Source organism: Trachurus japonicus, chromosome 7 (assembly GCF_045865225.1).
Source record: "Trachurus japonicus isolate A0001 chromosome 7, Traja_1.0".
In the NCBI taxonomy this organism is placed as follows: domain Eukaryota; kingdom Metazoa; phylum Chordata; class Actinopteri; order Carangiformes; family Carangidae; genus Trachurus; species Trachurus japonicus.
In genome coordinates, this window is record NC_140913.1 from 6,591,743 (window position 1) to 6,615,273 (window position 23,531).

General features: G+C 40.7%; 1 protein-coding gene across 3 annotated transcripts; it reads left to right on the top strand.

Moving 5' to 3' along the window:
- The first annotated feature begins 14,126 nt into the window (after nucleotides 1-14,126).
- LOC146984096 (mitochondrial carrier homolog 1-like) lies at nucleotides 14,127-21,537 on the top strand. Of its 3 annotated transcripts, none has more exons than XM_085780965.1 (12): nucleotides 14,127-14,394; nucleotides 15,216-15,300; nucleotides 15,392-15,498; nucleotides 17,184-17,258; nucleotides 17,552-17,609; nucleotides 17,770-17,821; nucleotides 17,931-17,990; nucleotides 18,096-18,189; nucleotides 19,212-19,259; nucleotides 19,355-19,422; nucleotides 19,580-19,655; nucleotides 21,391-21,537. In XM_085780965.1, exons 1-12 carry the CDS (start codon nucleotides 14,242-14,244, stop codon nucleotides 21,463-21,465), a joined length of 951 nt encoding a protein of 316 aa, XP_085637091.1. In that variant the 5' UTR covers nucleotides 14,127-14,241; the 3' UTR covers nucleotides 21,466-21,537. The 3 variants fall into 3 exon arrangements, with proteins under 3 accessions (XP_085637091.1, XP_085637092.1, XP_085637093.1); XM_085780966.1 differs by having other exon boundaries at nucleotides 17,196-17,258; XM_085780967.1 differs by having other exon boundaries at nucleotides 17,199-17,258.
- Nucleotides 21,538-23,531: the final 1,994 nt, after the last annotated feature.

Here is a 23,531-nt window from a genome sequence, read left to right on the forward strand (position 1 = left end):
CTTATGGCAATGGGCCAATTTGCCAAAATGTTGAACTATCCCTTTAAGTTGTAATCCAGTACACATTCTGTTGTGAGACAGTTTTATGGTCTAATGATCTCTGCTGTGTATTTGTATTGTTGCTGAACTGTGTCCCGGCCCCAAAAATGAGCTAAAACTCAGTCCAAACCTCCTCGGCCTCAGGGTTTCATTACCACAGCGGCCGCGGCCTCTGTCGCATCGGTCGCCTTCCATCATCGAAAACAGTCAACATGAACATTTTCAGATACAGAAGCATGGGTTTTGAAGAAGTGTCACACAAAGCTGAAGTGGAAATAAAAACTCATGCATCAACAAAAACAAAATGTGACAAAATGCAATACACACACTTACTGTAATGAATAAACAATGACATCACACCACCTGTTCATCTGAATGAACCAACTCCTATTAGTCACACACTGGAAACTCACACTATTACGTCTTTCTCACAGCTTCATTTCAAACGCCATTATAAATATGCTTTAAAATGCAATGAAACCAAATGTGGGGTTGTGTTTCTGAGCATTTCTGAAATAGAAACGACTTTCCATATTTTGCACATTCTGTGACATAAACTGTAAACTGTTTTCTTGTCTGTATACAACATCTATTGCACGTCTGTCCGTCCTGGGTGAGGGATCCCTCCTCTGTTGCTCACCCTGAGGTTTCTCTGATTTTTCCCTGTTAAAAGGGTTTCCTGGAGTTTTTCCTCAGTCGATGTGATGGTCTAAGGACAGAGGATGTTGTTGTGATGCCATGTAAAGCCCTTTGAGACAAACTGTTTGTAAAAACGGGCTATACAAATAAAATTGCCTTGCCTTACATCTCTTCTCTGATTTAATCCCAGCTCATGTTTGTAGAGTAATATTATCTGCTGTAGTACAGTATGATGATCACCAACTCACACATGACAACAAATACATGTTTCAAAGGAAACTCAAGCACAAAAAAAACAAAAAAACTACACAAATACAAAGTGTGGAAAACCAACCGCAAAATATTAAATAGATATAAAATAAACATATTTCCAATGATAAATTACAGAAAATTGAACATAATGTTCAGTGAGTGAATATGACAACTGACTGGATTCCTTAAGTGCAGACACTCTCACGTGACAGCAGTCTGTCAGTCTTTGTGTGTGTGTTGTGTCGCCTGAGCACACAGCGTTCAGTACACAATGTCCCAGCACATTCACAGCTCTGCGTCCGCAGCCTCGAAACTGATGACTATGAATCTGTATGAAAGCTCAGCTCAGTTCAGCAGCGTGTGAGGAGCAGTGCTGCCCCCTGTCTGTCAGGGCAGGGAGGACCACGCCCCCACCCACCGGGCTGCTGCTCCTACTGTAAAACCCTCACTCAACATTTTATTGGCAGCTCCATATGAACGTTAAAGTGACATGAAAACCTAATGTGCTCACGACACAAACACTTATTCCCTGTGACCTTGATGGAATTGGTTGAATGACATAATTATTGCTTATTGTTTCCTCCGTAACTTATCTCTTGTTTTTGAATTTCATTGCTCCTGTTGTAACTATTATTATCAGTAGTTTTTATGTTATGTCAACTTCAATTCAATTTATAGTCAACAGGCCAATAAGCCACATTGCTCAAATTACAAAAAAAAAAAAAGAGTAAAAACATGCATTCAATTATTTATACATTAATCCACCTTAAATATTTAATGTGTATAATATGGTTGAAAATGGTTTGATGTGAAGCTCAGTGAGAGAAATTGTGCACCATGTATAGGCTGTTGTACTTGAACTTGTGAAAAATATCTACTACTTTTATGTTTCATTGCTCTTGATGTATGATGAGAGGGTGAGGATGTGTGTGTGTTGCTCTCTGTCAGTCTTACACAGGCTGCTGTTCATCTCCGTGCCCCTCAGTTCAGTAACCAGATGTTCCTAAAAGTGGTTAATAAGGAGGATCAGCCCCTCTGTGTTCTTTCAAAGAGTCCTCATAGAACAAACTGTTTCACCCACATGCCATTTGAGGCAGGGACACTGAATTACTCTGATAACCTGTCAGGAAAGACAAGAGCAGCTCAGTGGCACCAGAACCTCAGGTATACTGTGACACAGAGCAAACTTTAAAGGGATAGTTCACCCAAAATTCAAATTTCACTCATTATCTACTGCTGGGAGAAGTTTCAGAGTCCTCCGTGGCTTCTCTGAGTTACAGCGGGGCTCCGTGCAGCACTGCATGTCCATATGACGGTAGCGAACGGAGCTCACTTTTCTTCGTCCAAAAAGACACACCAAAAAACATCCAAATACCTCCATAGTGCTCGTCTGTAATGCCCCTCTTGTATTGAAGCCCCGACATGAGAAATTGTACCGAAAAAAATTAAATAAGTCTATGTTTTAAGCTTGTTTGTAGCGGAAGCTCCCAGTGTTGCTCTGCCGGAATCTCGCGCGATTTGCGGAGCCGTGAACTTTTTGTTTTGTTTATTATATGGATCACCATTAGCTGCGGCAAAGCCACAGCTATTCTTCCTGGGGTCCAGGAACTGGGTGTCAAATCGCGCGAGATTTGCACAGACACAGGCAAAGCAGTGAACTGAGACACTGGGAGGTTCCGCTACAAACAAGCTTAAAACATAGACTTATTTAATTTTTTATGGAACAATTCCTCATGTTGGGGCTTCAATACAAGAGGGACATTACAGACGAGCAATATGGAGGTATTTGGATGTTTTTTGGTGTGTCTTTTTGGACGAAGAAAAGTGAACTCCGTTCACTACCGTCATATGGACATGCAGTGCTGCACGGAGCCCCACTGTAACTCAGAGAAGGCACGGAGGACTCTGAAACTTCTCCCAGCCCTTAGTCCACATGAGGGTGAGTATAGATAATGAGTGAAATTTGAATTTTGGGTGAACTATCCCTTTAATGGAGGAACAACATGTTTAGAGTCAGTTCCCAGGTATTATATTGTTACTGAAGTGTCACTGATGAGCAGCAGACTTTCACATACAGGAAAGTTTTCAGTGCTCCCACAAAAACCATCATTATTTCCTATAATCTATCATGTATTTATATGAGCCCACAATAATATACAGACTTCCTCAACCCTAAACCTTAGCCTAACGCTGGCCTTAGGTTAGATAAGGAACTGCCTGACCTGTTTTCTAATGAAGTTATCCTTATTAATTTTTTTTCTTTTACATCTTGCATCTTTAATTTATACCAATAAATTCATGTAGGCTAATTTTAAAGATATTTTTTCTATGTTTTTCTATTTAATAAGAAACAAGTGCTATAAGAAAAAAGTATAGTTGCAGTGTTAATTGTTTGCATGTTTTTATGTTTGTTGTTCTGCATGTTTAATTTTTTTATATGCCTATGTATATGTGCTGCATTCTATATTGATATAAACATTTTTTTAATAAAAATCCAAGTATTAACATTTTTCTATATACATATTTTATGGTGTTTTATTATCCTGATTAATTATTCATATTAATATCCCTTACCTATTTTAACTGAGCACCGATGATAGGATGATGGGGAAAGCATTTTATAATAAATAAAACTCTCACTGCCTAAACTTTGTCTGGGTTCTGCTTTTAATTTATTTATTCTTGCGGCTTCTTTAGAGCTTACTATTTTGATTTATTTTACTCACAAAGGGGATTTTAACCAACACGTTTGGTTTTAATGAAGGACTCTAATGATCCGACCTTCTGTCGTACCTGTTGGTGACACACTGCCCCCTGGTGGCTAATGATCATCAGCCATCAGACAATCACTGCACATTGACCAGTCTGATGGATCAATAAGTGATTAAAAGGAACTTGTTGACCTCTGACCTCTGGTCATCGTCACTCGCAGGCATTTGCCCTGATGTCTGCTTCACTGACAGATCACCATCACTACCAGCTGTAAATCACGACTGTGCTGCACACGTTTAAATGATGAGACTGATGCCCAGTTCAATCAAAGTCGGAGTCACTGAAGCAGCTTATTTATGCAAATATTGTCATGACAACATTATTGTTATGTTTTCATGTTGTATTGTGAATGAAAGATGGTGTTGGCTCTTCCTGCATCTGACCATCTCCTCAAATTCTCCTCGACTCCTCTATGAGCTGGTGTTATATATTACTAATGCATATGTTGGTATCTCAGTTCAGTTCTGAGTGCATGATGTTATTTCAGATTCAGATTCAGATTCAGACAACTTTATTTATCCCCGAGGGAGTTATTTCTTAAGCAGAGAAAAACAATTGAAACCTCTATCAGTACAGTAAATGTTGTACTGTCATCTAGCGAAGGAAGAAAAAAGCAGTCGCTCAACTCGTAGCCTTGATGTAGAAAAAATATATATAATTTATTAAAAAAGGACCGACGTTTCGACCTGTGTGAGGTCGAAACGTCGGTCCTTTTTTAATAAATTATATATTTTTTTTCTACATCAAGGCTACGAGTTGAGCGACTGCTTTTTTCTTCCTTCACTGTCTTTGTTCCGGCTGTCAGCTCCTCTTCAATTCTGGTGTGCGCTCCTACCACGTTTTTTTTTTACTGTCATCTAGCAACAGTACCCTCAGCAAATAGAAATTCATCATTTGCATCATAATGAATTTGCTGCTGCTAGACTTTAGTTAAATTTTAGAAACGGTCCTGAAAAAGCTTGGTTTGAAGGTCTGTTTCCCTCCATCTAAGCCCCACCGTGTTCATCCAACAGGGAATCGGAACACCCCTACGCCCAAAATGGAGAGGGAAGAATAGGGACTGGTCCTGGGTGTGAATGTAAACCAATGCCAATTTCTGACAAAAATATTAACCAGTGCAGCTTTAATTGATCACCAAATATTGCATAAACATCCACAACATGTGCCACTACTCAGTGGTTATAATGCAAAAAATACATCAGATCCAGACGTGTAGTCCTGCCCTGTACTGAGCTCTTTAATAGGTGATAATACTCCCCTTCTATAGTCATTCTAACCTCCATATGGTTCATATACATGATAATAGAACAGTCATGGAGGCGTCCATTAATGAGAATTTCAGAATTGGTGGTTTAATCACCTCCCGGACAGGAATCCTGTGTTGGAGCGGTGTGTGTAAACAGACCTTTATGGATGTTATTTATTTACTGAGCTCAAGCAGGAAGTGGCGGTGGAAAAGAGTATTTTATAGGCCTGTATAAATTGGACAGAGCTGAGTCTTCCTGTTCTAATCCTGCCTGTATTGGCCTTTATCTCCAGAGCAAATTAAAACAATGCTTCAGACTGATCTGGAGAGACTAGGAGTCGGTTTGATTTAGGATGTGGCTAATCCCTGCAACAGCTCCCACTGCTGGATCTGTTTTACCCCTGAGCCAGGGGATATAAGGAAATGAATCTAGCATATGTTTTTGACATTATACTCTCCCAATTGGATTTACTCTCAGTTTGAAGTAGTTCATATGAATCCTATGTAATTCGAGACGTAATCATGTGTTTTCCCAACTCTTCATACAGATGGTGCTCACAGTGACCTCATACACTTATGCACGGTGACACTGGCAACCGCTCTTAACTTTCCTCATGGGACCTTACGTGATATTACGCTGTCAAGCTACAGCTGCTCCACTCGGCGTCTCTGCTCCACAGTCGAGGAGTTCAACAGGATTAAAGCTAAACAGATCGATGCAGCATGCATGGACCAAAAAACCAAAGCTCCAACACAACACACAACTCTCAGTCAGAGGCAGGCTTAGGCAAAGATAACAGACTTATTGAAAGTGTTAGCGTGGACTGTCATCTGAAGCATCCTCCTGATGAGCTGACATTGAGCAGGACATGAGCTTCCTTCTTCTGTCATTGTGTATGTGGAAATGAGAATAAAACCAAAACTTACAAACAGCCAATTGGTTATTTCAATCAGAAGAGACTAAAGGGAACAAGAGAGTATGAGACATATTGTAAGTGAAATTTATTGTTAATAGGGGGAGTAAACTTTGGCACTTGGACCCTGGGTGTCCGACGTGGGTCACCATGGAAACAGTCCATAGGTTTATAGGAATCTTCCCCTGGAGTGTAGACGCTGATTGGTGATATGGGATGGAGCTGTAGGATGGGACATCTTTATGTGCGGAACTTCTGATTGGATGGTTTGATTGGAGTTGGTCTGGTCACCATGGTAGCAGTGGAGGAGAGATGAAGGGGGGCCACAGACTCTTCACTGTACTAGTAAAACCATTTTAAAGTTTGACAGCTTACAGGTTGTTTGTAATCAGGGCATCATTGGAAAAGAGAACTTGCTCTCAATTGGCCCTCCCTGAATAAATAAAGGTAAAAGAAAGAAAGAACGGATGATTGGCTGAAGATTCCCGTCGGGGGCAGTTTTTCAGCAAGCAGTCTCTGCATTTGCCTCGAAAACAACTCTTAATGGTCTCGTAACGTTCCGTTATTGTCTCATATTTCATGGTGAATGCGCAAGTCACAACTTGTCCACAAGAGCGTTTTGGAGTTGTTGGATTGTGTATTTGATGAGTTTGATGAGGGAAACCAAGAAATTCCTCTGCTCCGCCGACAGATAAAGGTAACGAACCTACTCCTAAAACTATAGGGATAATGGCAATGGGCCAATTTGCCAAAATGTTGAACTATGCCTTTAAACTGGAAACGCATTTCACTTCATTACTAAAAAGCACTTTCCTTATTTCAAACCATTATCAGAGTTTACTAATTTCTAGACTAGAACCAGCCCATCTTAAGAATTCTTGTCAAGTTAAGTGATCTTGCTACATTGACAGATAATTTCACTACTAGACATTAGATCATTTAAAGTTTTGTGTTTCGTTTTTTGGGGGTATTTCTACTATGTGTTTAAAGACACAGGACTGGCAGATTGCGTTCTCATGTTGCAATGATGTGCTTGATGACATGTGTTATTGTTGTAACAAATACTCTACATGGTTCTGGTAGCTTTAAGTCTCTTCATAAAAAAATGAGAAAAAAACACCTGCACAGTCAGTTGCAATGTCCCTCTGATATCAAATAATTCTTCATTTGTTCACGAAGTGGAAACCAGAGGTGAATAGAATGTGATATTGTGTGTGTTGTCTAACTGTGACTGTTTGTCCAACTTTACACACATGTTATTAGGATTAACAGTCCTCCTGACCTGTCTGTGTATCACGGACACCGTGGACTGACGATCAACATCAAATGTCTGTTGCCACACTTCCTGTGTGTGTGTGTAGCTTTCAGGCCTCAGCTGTTAATGAATTTGTCTCATCTCACAGTGGAGGGCACCTTTACTAATTAACTTAAGCAAACGTCCTCCGTCCTTGTCAGCGCTTGAGAGTGCTGAGCTGTAGATTCACGGCCCTGACTGCGAGCGGGGCCACAGTCTCATCAGCCAGTCTGCTCAGGACATGAGAGGGACATTTAAATGGCCTGATAAGAACAGACCACTAGAACAAAGGCATGCTGGGAGTGAAATGATTGCAGCACGGAGGACAAAAACAGACGTTCAGGGCTGATGGATTATATCGTGATTGAGAGCAAGCTGAATATATTTAGGTGAATGAAGCCAGTGATTAAGGCTGCTGTCCATTCACTGATGTTCTTATTGAAGAGGCCAAATATAATTTAGATCACTGAGGGTGAAATGAGTCACATTTTACATGGCTTGGAAAGGAGGCTGATCTGTGAAAGCAGAGCAGGATGCACTGTTACTGCTGCTCATCAAGATGTAAAAGAGAAAAAATATGATTTTTTTTTTTTTTTAAGTACACACTTTAAAGATGTAAGTTTTTGTTTCATTTAGTGTCATCAAATGAGAGATGAATAAGAGACTTCTTTCTTGTGTTTCTGTTTCTGTTTGTTGTTTATTGAGAGCGAGCCAAACCATCCCCAGGACAGCAGAGAGCAAGGTGGGTGTGTGTGTGAATGTGTGTGTTTGTATCTGACACTTTTGGGGACTATAATTCCGACTAAAAACCAGAGAATTGGGGACATTTTGTGCAACTGGGGACAATTTCCCCAAATGGGAAAAAGAGTTTTATGTCAATGCTAAGGGTGAGAGTTAAGGTTAAAGTAAGGGTTAAAATCAAGTTAGGGCTCTCAGTATGTCATGAGGGATGTGAGATAGGCCTGGGAAAAACCTGTCATTTACTATGAATTGGATTTTTTCTCTGAAGTCTGGTGGATGTTGTTCGACACTGGTCTTGGTGGGGGTCTGTGCTCTGAGTGCTTGTTATTCTTATAGTCTTTACTTATAGAGCACTGCTGGGAAGAGCAGGGCCTGGTCCCACAGAGGTCATAATATTGATGAATGCGAACCCCTCTGTCTGCCTGCAGCATCGCCCTGGGCTTCCTGCTCACAGTTGTTTGTCTCAATCAGATGTGAGTTCATTTGTTGCTGAAAACTGTGTTAATTATTGTGATCAGAATAAATCATGAAGTCATGTAAGTGTCTTGATGTTATAGCTCAAATAGAACAGACGTGTGCTAACAATGAAACAGACCTCAGACCAATAGAATCAATTAAAATTTTACAATACAATAATAAAATAAAAGCTGTGAAACTGACGACAAATTAGCTTCTGAACTTATTATTCATATATGTAAATGTGCGCGTGTGTGTGTGTGTGTTTAATACACAGTCTAAACCTTACACTGACTCACAGACTGGATGGAATAAAATATGAAAGCGTGAATTGTGTAAATGTCAACAGGCCCCTTTAATTTACATATAATCTGATGTCATTGTTTGTTTGTGTCATCATCACAGTGTCATTCATGGGAAACCATAACACACTTCATATGCAAGCTTAAAGCATAATGTCACACTGGAAAGCCAGATGTGAAGTGTCTGGAATAAACAATATGATTGGTAGAGGAGTTCATAACACACACCAGGCAGTCTCTGTGGGTCGGCTGATTTACAGTCATTACGACAGATGCTGGTTTCAGCCCACTGACCGTTTCCCTTCACACTCTCAGACAGATGGATACATCAGTTATTTCAAAGTGCTGCTGTCTGAGCTGTGATGCAGTGGTTGTAAAAACGAGGCTTTAAGAATCAATCCTTTCTTCCATCACAACAGCCCCTCCTCATGTATCTCTCTCCTGTCTGACACTGCTTATTACACTGTAACGTCTGCTATGAAATCATGTCAGAGACATGTGTGTTAATGTGATGTTCTCTTTAGCTCTTTTTTTTTTTTTTTTTTAGTTTCTTTCCGCTCATTGTTTTGGTTTGTAAGGCAGCTACCTTCCTCTGTTTAGGTTCTGTCGTCATCCTGGTTTTTGCAGCAGTAGCAGCAGCAGCTGTAGGCTACTACACCACCTGCTCAGCACCAGACAGACAGAGACAACCTGCTGAACACAGTGGCACACACACACATACGGTGTACAGATGTGTGAAAAACAACTGTTTGCCACAGACGAGATGTCTGGAGATATAAATACACTTGGATATATAAATATTCTGAGTCATAAACAGTGACGCTGCTACATATTGTTTTTATATCACATTTCTTTATTTATTCTGAACATCATCAACTAAGTTGTGAAAGTTTTGACCTTTGTGATAAATGAGTTGGGCTGGAACTTGAAATACTGTTGCAATTAGTTTAAAATGAAGACAGATTAAATTTAAACCTCCCCATAAAGTCAATTTAGTTAAAAAAAAAAAAAGTAAACCAAGATTAAATTGTGCCAAAACTTTAAATTCCAATTGATCTACAGTTGGAGCTGGACAGGAGGACTCAGCCAACTGTTCAACATGACAGCCAATGAAGTTTCTCCCAAAGGAGGATACATTTGATCTCCTCTGTCGAATCATCACATGACACTTGTTTCAGAAAACCAGATAAATGTCAAGTCAGGTCATCAGTCACTGATGTGAAAATAGAAAATGACTCTTTTTGATTGTTGGCCTTTTGATCATTATGTAAGAAGATAGTTAATTCATTCAAAGGTTCAAAGGTTGATCACAGACGCTTTTCCATTTTAAAGCAATGAGACATTTCTCTTGTAACAGGCTCATTGGGAGAACACAGATCTCTGGGTGCAGGGATTTCTTTGTGAATGATGTTGGACATTGTGTTGATTACACCTTTCAAAAGGTTCATGTATTTTACACCTTCTCATGCAATGGACTCAGTGTAATATTAAAAAATAATCTACTATGTTTTTTAGAAGTTAGGCCAATTTTATTGGATTGAGTTAAATCTTCTGTGGGTCAGTGAAAAGAAAAAAGCTTGTCTCATGTAAAAACTATTATCTGTAGCTGTTATTGAGGAAAGAGCCCTCAGAGCATTTGAATAAAGGCTGAGGAAATCCCAATGAGTGTGAAAAACAGAGGTGCGAATTTGCTGCCGAATTTCACTTTGAATTAAATCTTTGCGTCTGTCATCTGATCGTAAATTTAAATGATGGAGTCTCTGCTGCTCGTTCATACCAGAGCTGGGTCACCCAGATCAGCTTAATTAAAAGCAAACTTCTCTTTATCTTTTATTGATTTCAGGGACATAATTTTTCTGCACTCTCACCTACTCACACAGCGTCTGTGTTTTATGAACTGGTTCTTATACACAGTTTGGATGGATTGGCGCTTCATGGATTCCAGCCTGCATGAGGTCAGTGGGGTGGTCGGCAGGTTTAAATAGGGTCAGGTTTGACCAGATGATGATGAGGGTAGCAACCAAAAACGTAATAACGGCCAATAACGTAATAACAGCCAATAATGTAATAATTTTAGCCGTAGTCCAACAAGGGTAAAAAAGTTGAGTTGATCAAGTGTTTTCTGACTTGCAACGAAAAACATGATTTATTCCTAAAAGCCAATAATGTAATAACGTGCCAATAATGTAATAAAACTTTTGAGGCAATAACGTAATAACTTTTTGCCAATAATGTAATAAGTTATTACATTATTGGCTGGTAATAACTGGTGTCGATAATGTAATAATACATAAATATGACTGCAGTTCTTGGAAATAAAAGGTTTTTTTTGCAGTTTTTGTGCAGTTTGCTAATCAAAAATAGGTATAGTGGATGACATAGTCGTCATATTTATTCATCCAAGATGTACTATCTTTCACCTCTCTCTCTCTCTCTCTCTCTCTTCTACCGTGCTTAATGATATGTTTGCAAACGGAATAAGTAAGCATTGTAGGCTATCAACAACCTCCAAAACATAACCAAACTTGTGTATTGAATGGTGTCTGCCAGCCAGTTTATGTTTCAGTCATGTATAACTTCCTGCCTCAGACAAACCATGTGAAATGTGATAATCCCAGCATGGCTCGGAGGAGCAATGGAGTTGATTTGGTTTTACCATTCTCTTTCTATTTGAATTTTTTTTTTTCAACACGTTGATCTTAAAGGTGTTGAATAAACTGACATGTTGATGGTTTTTTTTTGTTGTTGTTGTCTTTGTTTTTTACAGTGATAATAAAGCAGCTTGAGGTTCTATACTGTGAAAGTATAAAGGTAGTTTTTTCATTCACAAATGTAAAAAAAACAAAAAAACTACCTTTATACTGTATGGGGCAATACAAACATCTACCTTTAGACTTTCACAGTATTAATATAGAACCTAAAGCTGCTTTATCATCACTGTAGAAAAAACAAAAAACAATGAAATGCCACTTTATCCAAATGGGACCTTTAAGCTCAACGTTTTGATGTAGTTTTTAATTTTCAAACATGAAAATCAAAGTTAGACGTATGAAACCTGCAGAGATTTCATTTTAGATCTCCAACAGCTGGTTTCAGTAGTGATCTATTTGTTGATTGGTGCTGCAAAAGAAAACATCACTTGAGAAAGAGATTTCTGAATGTGTACAATTGTGCTGCCACTTCATTTGGAACTTCATTTGGGTGTTCTGGAGATAACGCTAACCAAGTTGGACAAATGATGGCTAAATATGTTAATAAAAAAAAAAAATCAATGGTAAAATCAAATCAACGCCATTGCTCCTCCGAGCCATGCTGGGATTATCACATTTAACATTACCTATTCCCAATGGTTTGTCTGAGGCAGGAAGTTATACATGACTGAAACATAAACTGGCTGGCAGACACCATTCAATACACAAGTTTGGTTATGTTTTGGAGGTTGTTGATAGCCTACAATGCTTACTTCTTCCGTTTGCAAACATATCATTAAGCATGGTAGAAGTGAGAGAGAGAGAGAGAGAGAGAGAGGTGAAAGATAGTACATCTTGGATGAATAAATATGACGACTATGTCATCCACTATACCTATTTTTGATTAGCAAACTGCACAAAACTGCCTTTTATTTCCAAGAACTGCAGTCATTATTACTTTATCGGCACCAGTTATTACATTGTCAAAGGTTTTTTTAATACTAGGCCAATAACGTAATAACCAGCCAATAATGTAATAACTTGTTACATTATTGGCAAAATGTTATTACGTTATTGGCTCAAAAGTTTTATTACATTATTGGCATGTTATTACATTATTGGCTTTATTACATTTAAAAGTATTACGTTATTGGCTGTTATTACGTTTTTGGCCGTTATTACGTTTTTGGTTGCTACAGGGTCATTTGTTGATGTAGTCCTATAGGCAGAGCTTGTGTGGTCGGTCACTCTAACAGCACAGCCCAGAGATAAAAAAGCATTTCGGTGTAAGAGGAGGACCCTGGACATTACAGTTCCATCATCAGGGTCCGAGCTGCGTGAAATGAAAAAGTCTGAAGTGCAAATTGATATAAAGCACCTTGAGGAGCTGCCCATCATGGTCCTGAACGCACATTTTTCAAAAGAAAATATTTTGTCCGAACATGTAGGCCTATAACGAAATAAAGTAAAGAAAGCACATATATTCGTGTTTGATGTTTAATAGAAACTGAGAAGCACTGAAACATAGAGCATCAGTTTTATCTCATGATGCATTACTTTCAGGCAAACACATAATGAAGCTCTGCTCGAAAAATCCCCGTCCTAACCTTCAAGACTTCCCTTCACACTAGATGAGGTGAGACTCTCACCGTGAGAGCCTCAGAGCTGGAGGGGAGGAAGAGTCAAAACTGGGGACTCTTTTTTCTCTCTCAGATCTGGCAACACATCCAAATGTAAACCCAGCCAACAGGTGTAGTGGCTGACAGCCTGGTTTAAAACCCCCCAGTCACCACCAGCCATAGATTCATTCAGTAATGAGCCTGCTCAGCTTTTGTTCCTGGGTTACATCACTGAATCATGGCCACAAGTGTTTGTCTCTGCAAAACCCAGAAGTTACAGCTCACCCTCTCCACGCCACTCGATAACAAACTGAAGAGGGAAAGGCAGCAATTCAATCTGAATATGATGCTGAAGACAAAAAAATAATGTGACCCACATCTACAATAGATAGGCTACCATTGGTTTTTTAATGTCCTCATAGTGGCTGTGTGTGGTTGTTTGAATGGAGACTACAGTAGACCAAACACACACACACACACACACACACACACACACACACACACACACACACACACACACACACACACACACACACACGAGTTGCAACACAAGACCATTATCGGTCTAATAGCGCCACCTGCTGGATCTCCAGATTATTGTGTGGCGACAGTAACAGGGACAAAATGAAAAGTTTGATGCTGCGGGATCTTTGTTCTATGTCATGGTGGTTTGTCATCTTTTCATCTATATTTTTCCTCCATTGTCATTTGACTATGTTCAAACCATATACAGTCATATATGGTTCAAACAGAGATGTTTTTTTCTCTTAAAAGCTCAATATCATCACTGAGTTGTATTTGTCCGTTTGACAAACTAAACTAAACTATATTTTCTTTTTTTTTCTTCTTGCTTAAAATTGTTTCTATTATGATCTGTTATGGTTTTAAATGGGAATTTCTGTAGCCTATTATTAAAAACTGTCAAAAAAAAAAAGTCCGTCATAAGATGGCACGAGCTAAGCCCCGCCCACATGTTTTGGTTCAGCGGCACGTGACAGATAAGAGACTGCCAGGTTTTATCCAGAATACGTTTTGAAATCATAATAACAATCTCCGTGCTCCTGTTGGGTCACATAAACGAGTATGACTCATTATCACTCATCATCATAACTGAGTTTATTCGCTAGAACAGTTTCTACTCACCTCGCCTCCGAAGCAGGAATCTTATTTTGAAAGGCCAAAGCGGAAGTGGGTGTTTTTCCTCGGGTCGTGTCTGACTCAGAGCTTCAGACCGGTGGTGATGAACCGTCTCGCTCCTTCACGGTAACTAACTAACCATGGACTCGCCAGAGAACCTGCCCGGCCAGGAGGTCGGTGTGGAGCCGGACGCTGCACCGACCTCCGTGGACGTGGACACCGCGGTGCTGCTGCTGGGGGCCGGCGTGACGGCGGCCACGCACCCGCTGCTCTACGTCAAGCTGCTGATACAGGTAGAGCTGCTGCTGCTGGAGCTGCTGGAGCTAGCAGGCTAACAGTAGCCACAACAGCTTCCACTCATGTCTGCACCGTATTTACAATAACAAGTAACGCAGAGACACGGCAGACATGTTGTCAGCTCTGACTGAGAGGACAGATGTGTCCACCTCTGGCCCTGAGCTGCTCTGTGTGGTGGACCGTGGTGAGGAGAGGACAGGTCGATGCTGCTGCTGCTGCTGCACACTGTCAGTCATTAGATTCACATTACAGTGTGTGTGCACGTTTACATGGTTATCTATGTATCATTTTAACTTTAAAATGTAAAATTGATGTTGTGATGTTTGTTGGCTCTAACCTTACCAACAGACATTAGGATTTTGACTGCATTGCGATTAGTTGTGCAGCCTAACACACACACACACACACACACACACACACACACACACACACACACACACACACACACTTGAATAGTCGATGTACTCATTTCAGACTATAAAAAATGTATTATGTCTTCATTTAGCATGCCTCTTATAGCTTCAGCAACCACTACTTTGGGTGGATGAGTACAGTTGCGTGCGACCTGTGTGTGCAGGCTGTTGTATCTGTTTTTCCACAATTCATTTATAATAGCAGTGTAATGTTATTACAGATTTTTCCTATCTCCAAGAAATCACAGTTCCTGTGATTTGGACATTGCTTTTTACTATTTTGCAGTTTCAATGTCATTCTTTCAAAATTCTGTCAGATTATCTAATTGTGAGGAAAGACCAACGCTGCTTCAGTGTCTACTAGAAACGCCTTTTCTAATCCCAGTTGTTGTTGTTGTTTCCAGGTGGGACATGAACCTCTCCCCCCGACTGTTGGCACAACGATGTTTGGAAGAAGAGTCTTATACTTACCTGGTTTCTTCTCTTATGGTGAGTGAACTGTGGTTATTCTGTGCCTGGTCGTCTCAGTGGTCCTGAGTGCAGAGCAGGTGACAGGTGATGATGGGGTTTTGTTTTCCAGCACAGCACATTGTGAAAGTGGACGGAAAGAGGGGACTCTTCCGCGGCCTCTCACCTCGTATCATTTCCAGTGCCATCTCCACCATGGTCAGGAGCAAAGTGAAACAGGTGAGGACCCTGATGCCAGTATAGTTTAGCACTGATGAACACGGGCTGTGTCAAAGTTATATGTTACATCTCAGAACTTGACTCGGCCTTGAACCAGGGTGAGTGAAGCAGAAAATAGAAACATGCATTACAGATCAGATTTATAAAATCATCTGTACAGACTGTAAATTGTAGAATCCTCTACCAGCATAACTGTGAAACTCGAAGAAACCACTTTATCTAAATGTCCCATATTTTACGCTTTTGGGTTTTGTCTGAAGTGCTGATGCATAAGAAGATATATTTATAGTGTAAGAACCAAAAACCATCTCAGTGTAGCTTTACATCTCCTCTGTCAGGCCTCTCTCTAGTAACAACAGGTCAGTGTCAGCCAATCAGAGGAGAGGGGGCTCTGAGGCACTGCTGTCTGAACAAGCAAATAAAAATAGAGCAGATTTCAGGTAAAACATTTGGAGAAACCACGGGGGTCCAGGTGGGCGGAGAGCACGACTGCTCTGTTGTGACATCGCAAAGTCACAGGAAGTCCTGATAGGCTGTTTTAATGCTCAGTTTCTGAAGACTGTGTGCATATCTTTCTGGACTGAGGCTTTGATACTTTAACTGTGTTAATATTACATTGATTCTTTAACTGTGTTAATATAGAACCTAGAGCTGATTTGTAATGAAAAATACACTTGGAAGGCTCACTTTAAAAAGACCTTTAACAGTGGAAACATTTATTTATCATAGGCTTTAAGAGGAACTATGCAGGATTTGTAGCTTAACTATGCTACATCTTTACCTTAATTAAACAGTTTTGGTGTAATTGTGATGGTTTAAAGGGACAATGAGGAGTTTCTATTCGGTTATAAAAAAGTCTCACGTTAATGGATGAATCTCCGCTACCCACACTTGTTAATGGGCCCATTTTCGATAAATATATCGTTTTGTCTCTATCGTTATTTTGTTATTATTAGTGGTGGTGGAAATGCTGGTCGAGCCGACCAGCATTTCCTTACTTTCGGTTTCGCGGCGAGTTATAACGCCGCCGAATCCCCGTCTATGGTCGGAACTACGATGGTATGTGATCGTCTTCGAACCTCTGACTTTAATTATTGATGAATGAAAACATGAGTCCGTCTCGGAGGCTAATAAATGTAGTGTGAAAACGCTTCGCTTTTCCAAAACTCCTCGTTGTCCCTTTAATAAATGACTTGTAACTTGTTACAGGGAGAATGGAGTCTCTCTGCCTTTCACGTGCGTGTCACTTATTGCGTTTCTGGGCTGAAAAACAACCTTGCGAAATCAGTGCCGTCGCCCCGGTGTCCCAGCTCTCGTCTCTGCGGCACCACGAAACACACGCGCCCCGTAACTCGAAACGTCTTGTTTATGACAGATAAGACTACACAAATATACAGGTTGTAACATCCTATATGATATATAACGTTACATACCGCTCTATTGATTGATTTCTCACCAGCTTCCTTATAAACAAATGCACATGGCCCAGAGGAGGGTTAGCAAAACAACGGAAAAGCGACTGGACTTGCATAGTTCCTCTTTAAATTAGTTGCTCAAAACGTCAGGACATTTAATTACAAAGTCAAACTATTTCTGGTCACCGGTTCTCTTAATGTGGTGTGTAGGTGTGTAATTATTACCAGAAGAAAATGTCTTTGGGTGAAAGGTTGTCACAGTAATTGTAGTCATTTATTCAGCAGGTGGAGCTTCTGTCCAAGAAAGACGAGCTGCAGACCTCGCTCAGGAGAGTGGTCAAAGAGGTGAGACGTCAGCTGAGCAACACAAACCCCAGGACTCAAGACTAGAGATGAAAATGGGACCTGTGCATTTCCTGACAGTTAGTTTGAACATTTCAGGTTTTATATATCACCATGCTCAGGGTAAATACAAACTGTGTTCATTTAAACAACAATAATAATTCCAAGCTTATTGTGGATTTTATCATAATTTTCTCTTCTGCGTTTATATAAAAAATAATCTTTATTGTGATACTGAACATTTTAATTTATTGTTTCTATATCTTTTCATCTCTTTCTCCACATTGTATCTGCAGACCACACATGAGATGATCATCCAGTGCCTGTCCAGAGTCGCCACTCATCCCTTCCACGGTACGTCCTCTTCCACAATTATGGCTGCGACTAAATATTAATGCTCCTTGCTTACTTTAAAAAGCTTTTTTTATGGATCCTTTAGTCTGTGTCATATCACACATTCAGGACTCCAGTCATGTGCTGAAATGCTGTATACTGTTGTGTTTTCCTTTGGCAGTCATGTCAGTGCGGTGTATGGCCCAGTTTATTGGCAGAGAGGTCAAGTACGGGTAAGAATTAAAAAAAAGCTCAGCATCATAGTTGAGCCATTTAAAGGAATCAAATGTTTTGTCTCTGAGAACTTGGTGTGTGTGTTGATGGAGCTGTTTGACCTTTCAGAGGGATGTTCGGCTGCATCGTCAGGATTTTTAAGGAGGAGGGAGTGTCTGGATTCTATGTGTGAGTCACGTGTTAACGTCATTCATTAGCCGCAGTCATACTCGCATGTTCACCTCGACCTTTGACCTCCAGCATCTTGAGCTCGAGTGTTTTGTGTGTTTGCAGTGGTCTCCTCCCTCACGTGCTGGGAGAGGTGCTCTTCCTGTGGTGCTGTAACCTCCTGGCTCACTTTATTAACACCTACGCCGTAGACGAGAGTGTAAGTGCAGTGTGACTGCAACAGGCTGTTGTCCTATATTTACACAATCATCTAATTACTATTTTAAAAACACTCAATGATAACAAATGGGAACATCTGCCTACAGACAGGTCGTCAGTCCACACCTCCTCCACAGACACCAGAGGCTTTAATTAAAGGGTGTGACGCAATGACGTCAGTTTTGTCTTGATACTTCCTACCTGTTTGTTTTTGTCCTGTTTGACTTTGTTTGTATTAGTTTTATTGATTATGAATGTATTAGTGAAAAACATCTGCAAATTTGACTGAGTAATCTGGTTCATTAAAGGGATAGTTCAACATTTTGGCAAATTTGTCTATAGTCATAGGAGTAGGTTCACTAACCTTTAATTATCGGTGCATGTTGTTTTAAGATCAGCGGGGCAGAGACGTGAGCTGCTCAGTGAACACAATGGAGATGAATGGTACAGGTCCCGTTTCCCTCATCAAACTCAACACAACACAATCCAACAACTCCAAAACACTCTCGTTGTGAAGTTGTGACCTGCACATTCACCACGCAAATAATCATGTATAATTATGTAACATTATGACACATGAAGCAAATACTCAGAACTACTTGTGCTTTTGCAATCACTCCGCCCAGCAGCCATGTCTGAAATGTAGTTCCAGCTGCATTTGCCTCAAAAACAACTCTGTCTCGTAATGTTACATGATTATCTCATAGTGTGGTGAATGTGCAGGTCATAACTTGTCCACAAGAGCGTTTTGGAGTTGTTGGATTGTGTATTTGATGAGTTTGATGAGGGACAGGGGACCTGTACCATTCACCTCCACTGTGTTCACTGAGCAGCTCACGTCTCTGCCCCGCTTATCTCAAAACAACATGCACCGATAATTAAAGGTAATGCTGCTATGACTATAATGATAGGTGTATTTGCCAAAATTTTGAACCATCCCTTTAATGAACAGCCACTGCCTCGCTGAGACAAACACACACATACGGTAGTCTGTATAAGAAGTGTTCTGTGTCTGTGTTGCAGTTCAGTCAGGCCTCAGCAGTGAGGAGCTACACTAAGTTTGTGATGGGAGTAAGTCCAACACTCACACTCTGTTTGAAAACATGTCTCCTGTGTTGTCACTCCTGCGCGTCGCTGATGCTGTGTGTTTTGTTTTTTCCCTGCAGATCGCAGTGAGTGTCCTGACGTATCCCTTCATGCTGGTGGCCGATCTGATGGCCGTCAACAACTGCGGGTGAGCCACACTTTGAAACGTCATACTCACATTCAAAGCTTTGCTGTTGGGGAGCAACATTTACAGGAAATAAACTTTCAGAACAGGGGTATGTGTTTGTGAAATCGTGGCTGCAGCCTTGATGCTTCATTCTGATTGGTTGTGTTTGTGCTGTCAGTCTGGCTGCAGGTCTTCCTCCTCACTGTCCCGTCTTCAAGTCCTGGCTGCACTGCTGGAATCACCTGAGCAGAAAGGTACGCCTCCCTGACGGAGGTTCAGCACAGTCTGGAATCTCTCTTTGTAAACCTGCCTCTTAGAGCCTGAGCCTGACACTGGTCATTAACAGTCAGCCACTCTTATAATAATAATAACAATTATAATAATGGTAATAATAAACTTTTGCTGTCAAAGTCAAAGTCAAAAATTGCACTTAAAGCAGAAGTAAGTGATATATTTGTGTTAATATAAGTCTTAAATAGTTATATCTTCCGACAGCAATCACTTACATAGAGTGTTTGGTCTGAAACACGGGTCTGTCAGTCCCTCTGCTCTGCTCTGAGCCGAGGAGAAAACATTTATCGTATCCTACAGTTTTTATCCAATGTGGAGAGAGAACGGCATGCAGGGCTGTGTGTGCAGCCAAGGAACACCGTGAATGTGGCGACGTAGGGACGAGGGCTGTTATGGTGCGTTCAAGGCAACTCGTAACTCCTGTTTTTCGGAACTGTGAAGTTGTACCAGTTTGATCTGGTACGACTTCACGGGTCGGAAGTTACGAGTGGCCGTTATAGTGACTTTCACAGGTAAAACAGGTCGGAAAAACACGAGTGGGTTGCCTGGAACGCTACAAAGTCGTAAGTTGTGACTTGAAGCTGTAATTTACGATTTCAAAAGCCTGCCTGGAACGCAGCATTAGCGAAAACGACCGGATCGCTTACTTCTGCTTTAATCATAAAGACTTGGGTTTTGTTGTCAGGTCATAAGAAATGTGCCTTTCAAGCTGATTTTGATGGTGTTGATGGTTTCAGTGGAAATCTGTTCTTCACAGCAGTGAATCTGAGTTTAAAGTTTGAAAAGTTAAAGGGATAGTTCAACATTTTGGCAAACTGGCCCATTGCCACAATCCCTATAGTTTTAGGAGTAGGTTCATTACTTTTAATTGTCAGTGCAAACTAATGGAATTTCTTGGTTTCCCCCATCCAAAACACTCTAATGGACAAGTTGTGACCTGCACATTCACCACACTATGAGATAATAATGGAACGTTATGAGACTGAGTTGTTTTCGAGGTGAATTAATGCAAAACCACTGATGCGCGTTCCCGTCGGGGGCAGTTTTTCGGCAAGCAGTCTCTGCATTTGCCTCGAAAACAACTCTGTCTCGTAACGTTCCGTTATTATCTCATAGCGTGGTGAATGTGCAGGTCACAACTTGTCCACCAGAGTGTTTTGGAGTTGTTGGATTGTGTATTTGATGAGTTTGATGAGGGAAACCAAGAAATCCCAGCTTCAAAACTCAACAGGCTGCATCTGAATGACACTTCACACCAGTCAACATCTCCATGATCATGCAGCTGAATCACAGACTGAGTTAAACCTCTCGATACTGTAGAGAAAATGAATGAAGGTCTGGTGAGTGAATGGTCTGGTCTTTGAAGGGTTAAAATTATGCTCGTCAACACTGAATCAATCAACATCACTGATGACATCATCACTGACCAGGTGACCAACTTCATAGCTCTGAGCAGCTCACGGCTCTGCTCCGCCGCTCTAAAAATAGCTTGCACCGACAATTAAAGGTAGCGAACCTATGGCAACGGGCCAATTTGCCAAAAATGTTGAACTATCCCTTTAAAACAACATTAAACAGTAGTGTTGGAATTAAAATCTACTTCTTTGTGTTGATTCTATATTAATTCTGTCTTTTTTATGTAATCATGATTAATCACAGTAAATTGTATGATGCTCTTCCTCCTCCTCTTCCTCTCAGGGTCACCTCTTCAGAGGATCCAGCTTCTTCTTCCGCCGGGTGCCTGTGACCTCCCTACCCTCCATCGAGGACTGACATTGTCATCATCGCCATCATCATCTTCACTTTCTGGGATGTTAGTCTTCCTCCTGCTTGGATACCTTTTCCCACCCCTCCCTCCCTCGCCAGCCTCTGATGTAGCAGGAGCGGTGGAGACCGGTGGCGGCTCAGCTCACGGTGCCAACAAACTTTTGGTTACAGGAGCTTTGGTTCAGTTTAGGATGAGGGAGGAAGGTTGTTACAGTGTTTTGTTCTCGACAGCTCTGATTTCATTACTTTGTTTCCATAGCAACAGCTGCTGAGACCCCTGGGTACTGCAGTAACTGATGCTGTCAAACGCACCACATACATGATAATTCCTGTTGACCTTATCGACCTCATGCAGCTACCATGATGATAGTCGTGATGTGATGGGCGGTGTCGGAGCTCTTCCTGTCTCTGAAGCTCACCTGGTCAGTGATGATGTCATCAGTGATGTTGATTGATTCAGTGTTGACGAGCATAATTTTAACCCTTCAAAGACCAGACCATTCACTCACCAGACCTTCATTCATTTTCTCTACAGTATCGAGAGGTTTAACTCAGTCTGTGATTCAGCTGCATGATCATGGAGATGTTGACTGGTGTGAAGTGTCATTCAGATGCAGCCTGTTGAGTTTTGAAGCTGCATGTTTGGATCAAACAGGAAAAACTGAAGCCTTCACTGTTTCTGCAAAGCGTTGTCTGTTTTAAAGTGTTGCTATTTTTTTAAGCTTAGCGATGATTTAAGATAATATATCTCGTTAAGAACCCTTTGTGTATGTACACATCCATATATATATTTATATGAATGTATGTGCGTATATATATGTGTATATATACATACAGATGTAGTTTATTTCTTAGATTTCACACCCTAAAATGTAAAGTTTTTGTTTTTCTAACATTTTTAATGTTATAAACTATTTTTTCTTCCATGACCATTGAACAGTGTGTGTTATTTACATGTCTGGTGTAAAACCTGCAGGTGCTCCATTGGACGTCTTTGTGTTCGCCCCAACAGCCAATCACATGCATGTTCATGTTCTGACTCCAGGCTTGTGGTTTGTGTTGTGTTTGCTCTGCCCACTCATTCTTCCTCAGTTGTTAAGAGTTGAATCTTTCCTTCTTCTCTCTGTTCTTTCTTTTTTACCAACATTGACATTAGCTTTTTTTGCGGTAGCATAAAATTACTTCCAGTTGTGTAGCATTGGAACATATTTAAAATGTGGGTTTCAGAGGCTGTGATTCAGTTGGTAAATCATTGTCATTACACTTCTTCCTCATTAAATATGTTGTATTTGTTATCATACCCGTCACTGTCCTTTTCTTTTGTGCTTGGAGGTAAATGTGGTTAATAGGTCTGGAGGTGGTGAAGTAAACCAGTCCTGACTCACTGTGACTGAGTGCTGCAGGTCCAGCCTCCTCCTCCAGGGGGCAGACCATTCAAAAAGACACAACACAGTAAGTGCAGAGTAATTCATTGTCAAATAGCAAAAAAAAAACAATACAACAGCCACACGCTACAAAGAGAACAGTGGTTTAAATAATGCACACACACCTTCCCAGAAACCCCTTCACCGCTGACTCTTAGGTCACATGTGGTGTGCGATGACACAAACACACATTCACTCACTCACATTTGAGCATTATCTATAGAAAACAACCATACAGATCTTCAAGCAGTTCAACATTGCATTGTTGTTACTGAGCATGATCACGACCTCACCCACACACACAAACCAATCAATCATCAATAAATCCATTCCACGTGCTCTATTGCTTTACACTGACTCGTCTGCTGGTCGGCAGAAACATGCGGCGCAGGAGCGACAGCAGACAAGTTTGTTTTAAAAAAAAAAGAAAAGAAAAAAAAAATTGACCCCTCCATAGAAAAAAGCTCCACTGTGTGCTTTAACTACAACATGTTACAATGTGCTGAGCTTCATCTACACACTACCTGAATACACTGAGTTTATATGACAGAGACAAAACCTTCAGACTGAACTGTGACATGTGGAGGCCCATTCCTCCCAGAAACAGATGAAATGAAGAAGTTAAAAGAGGGATTTTAAAAAAACAAA

What these genes read in the sequence shown, in the direction of transcription:
- LOC146984096 (XM_085780965.1), top strand. Translation starts at nt 14,242, where the DNA reads ATGGACTCGCCAGAGAACCTGCCCGGCCAGGAGGTCGGTGTGGAGCCG. An exon ending in GGCAGAGAGGTCAAGTACGG is followed by an intron (nt 17,822 to 17,930) that starts GTAAGAATTAAA and finishes TTGACCTTTCAG; the next exon opens with AGGGATGTTCGGCTGCATCG. An exon ending in CCTACGCCGTAGACGAGAGT is followed by an intron (nt 18,190 to 19,211) that starts GTAAGTGCAGTG and finishes TCTGTGTTGCAG; the next exon opens with TTCAGTCAGGCCTCAGCAGT.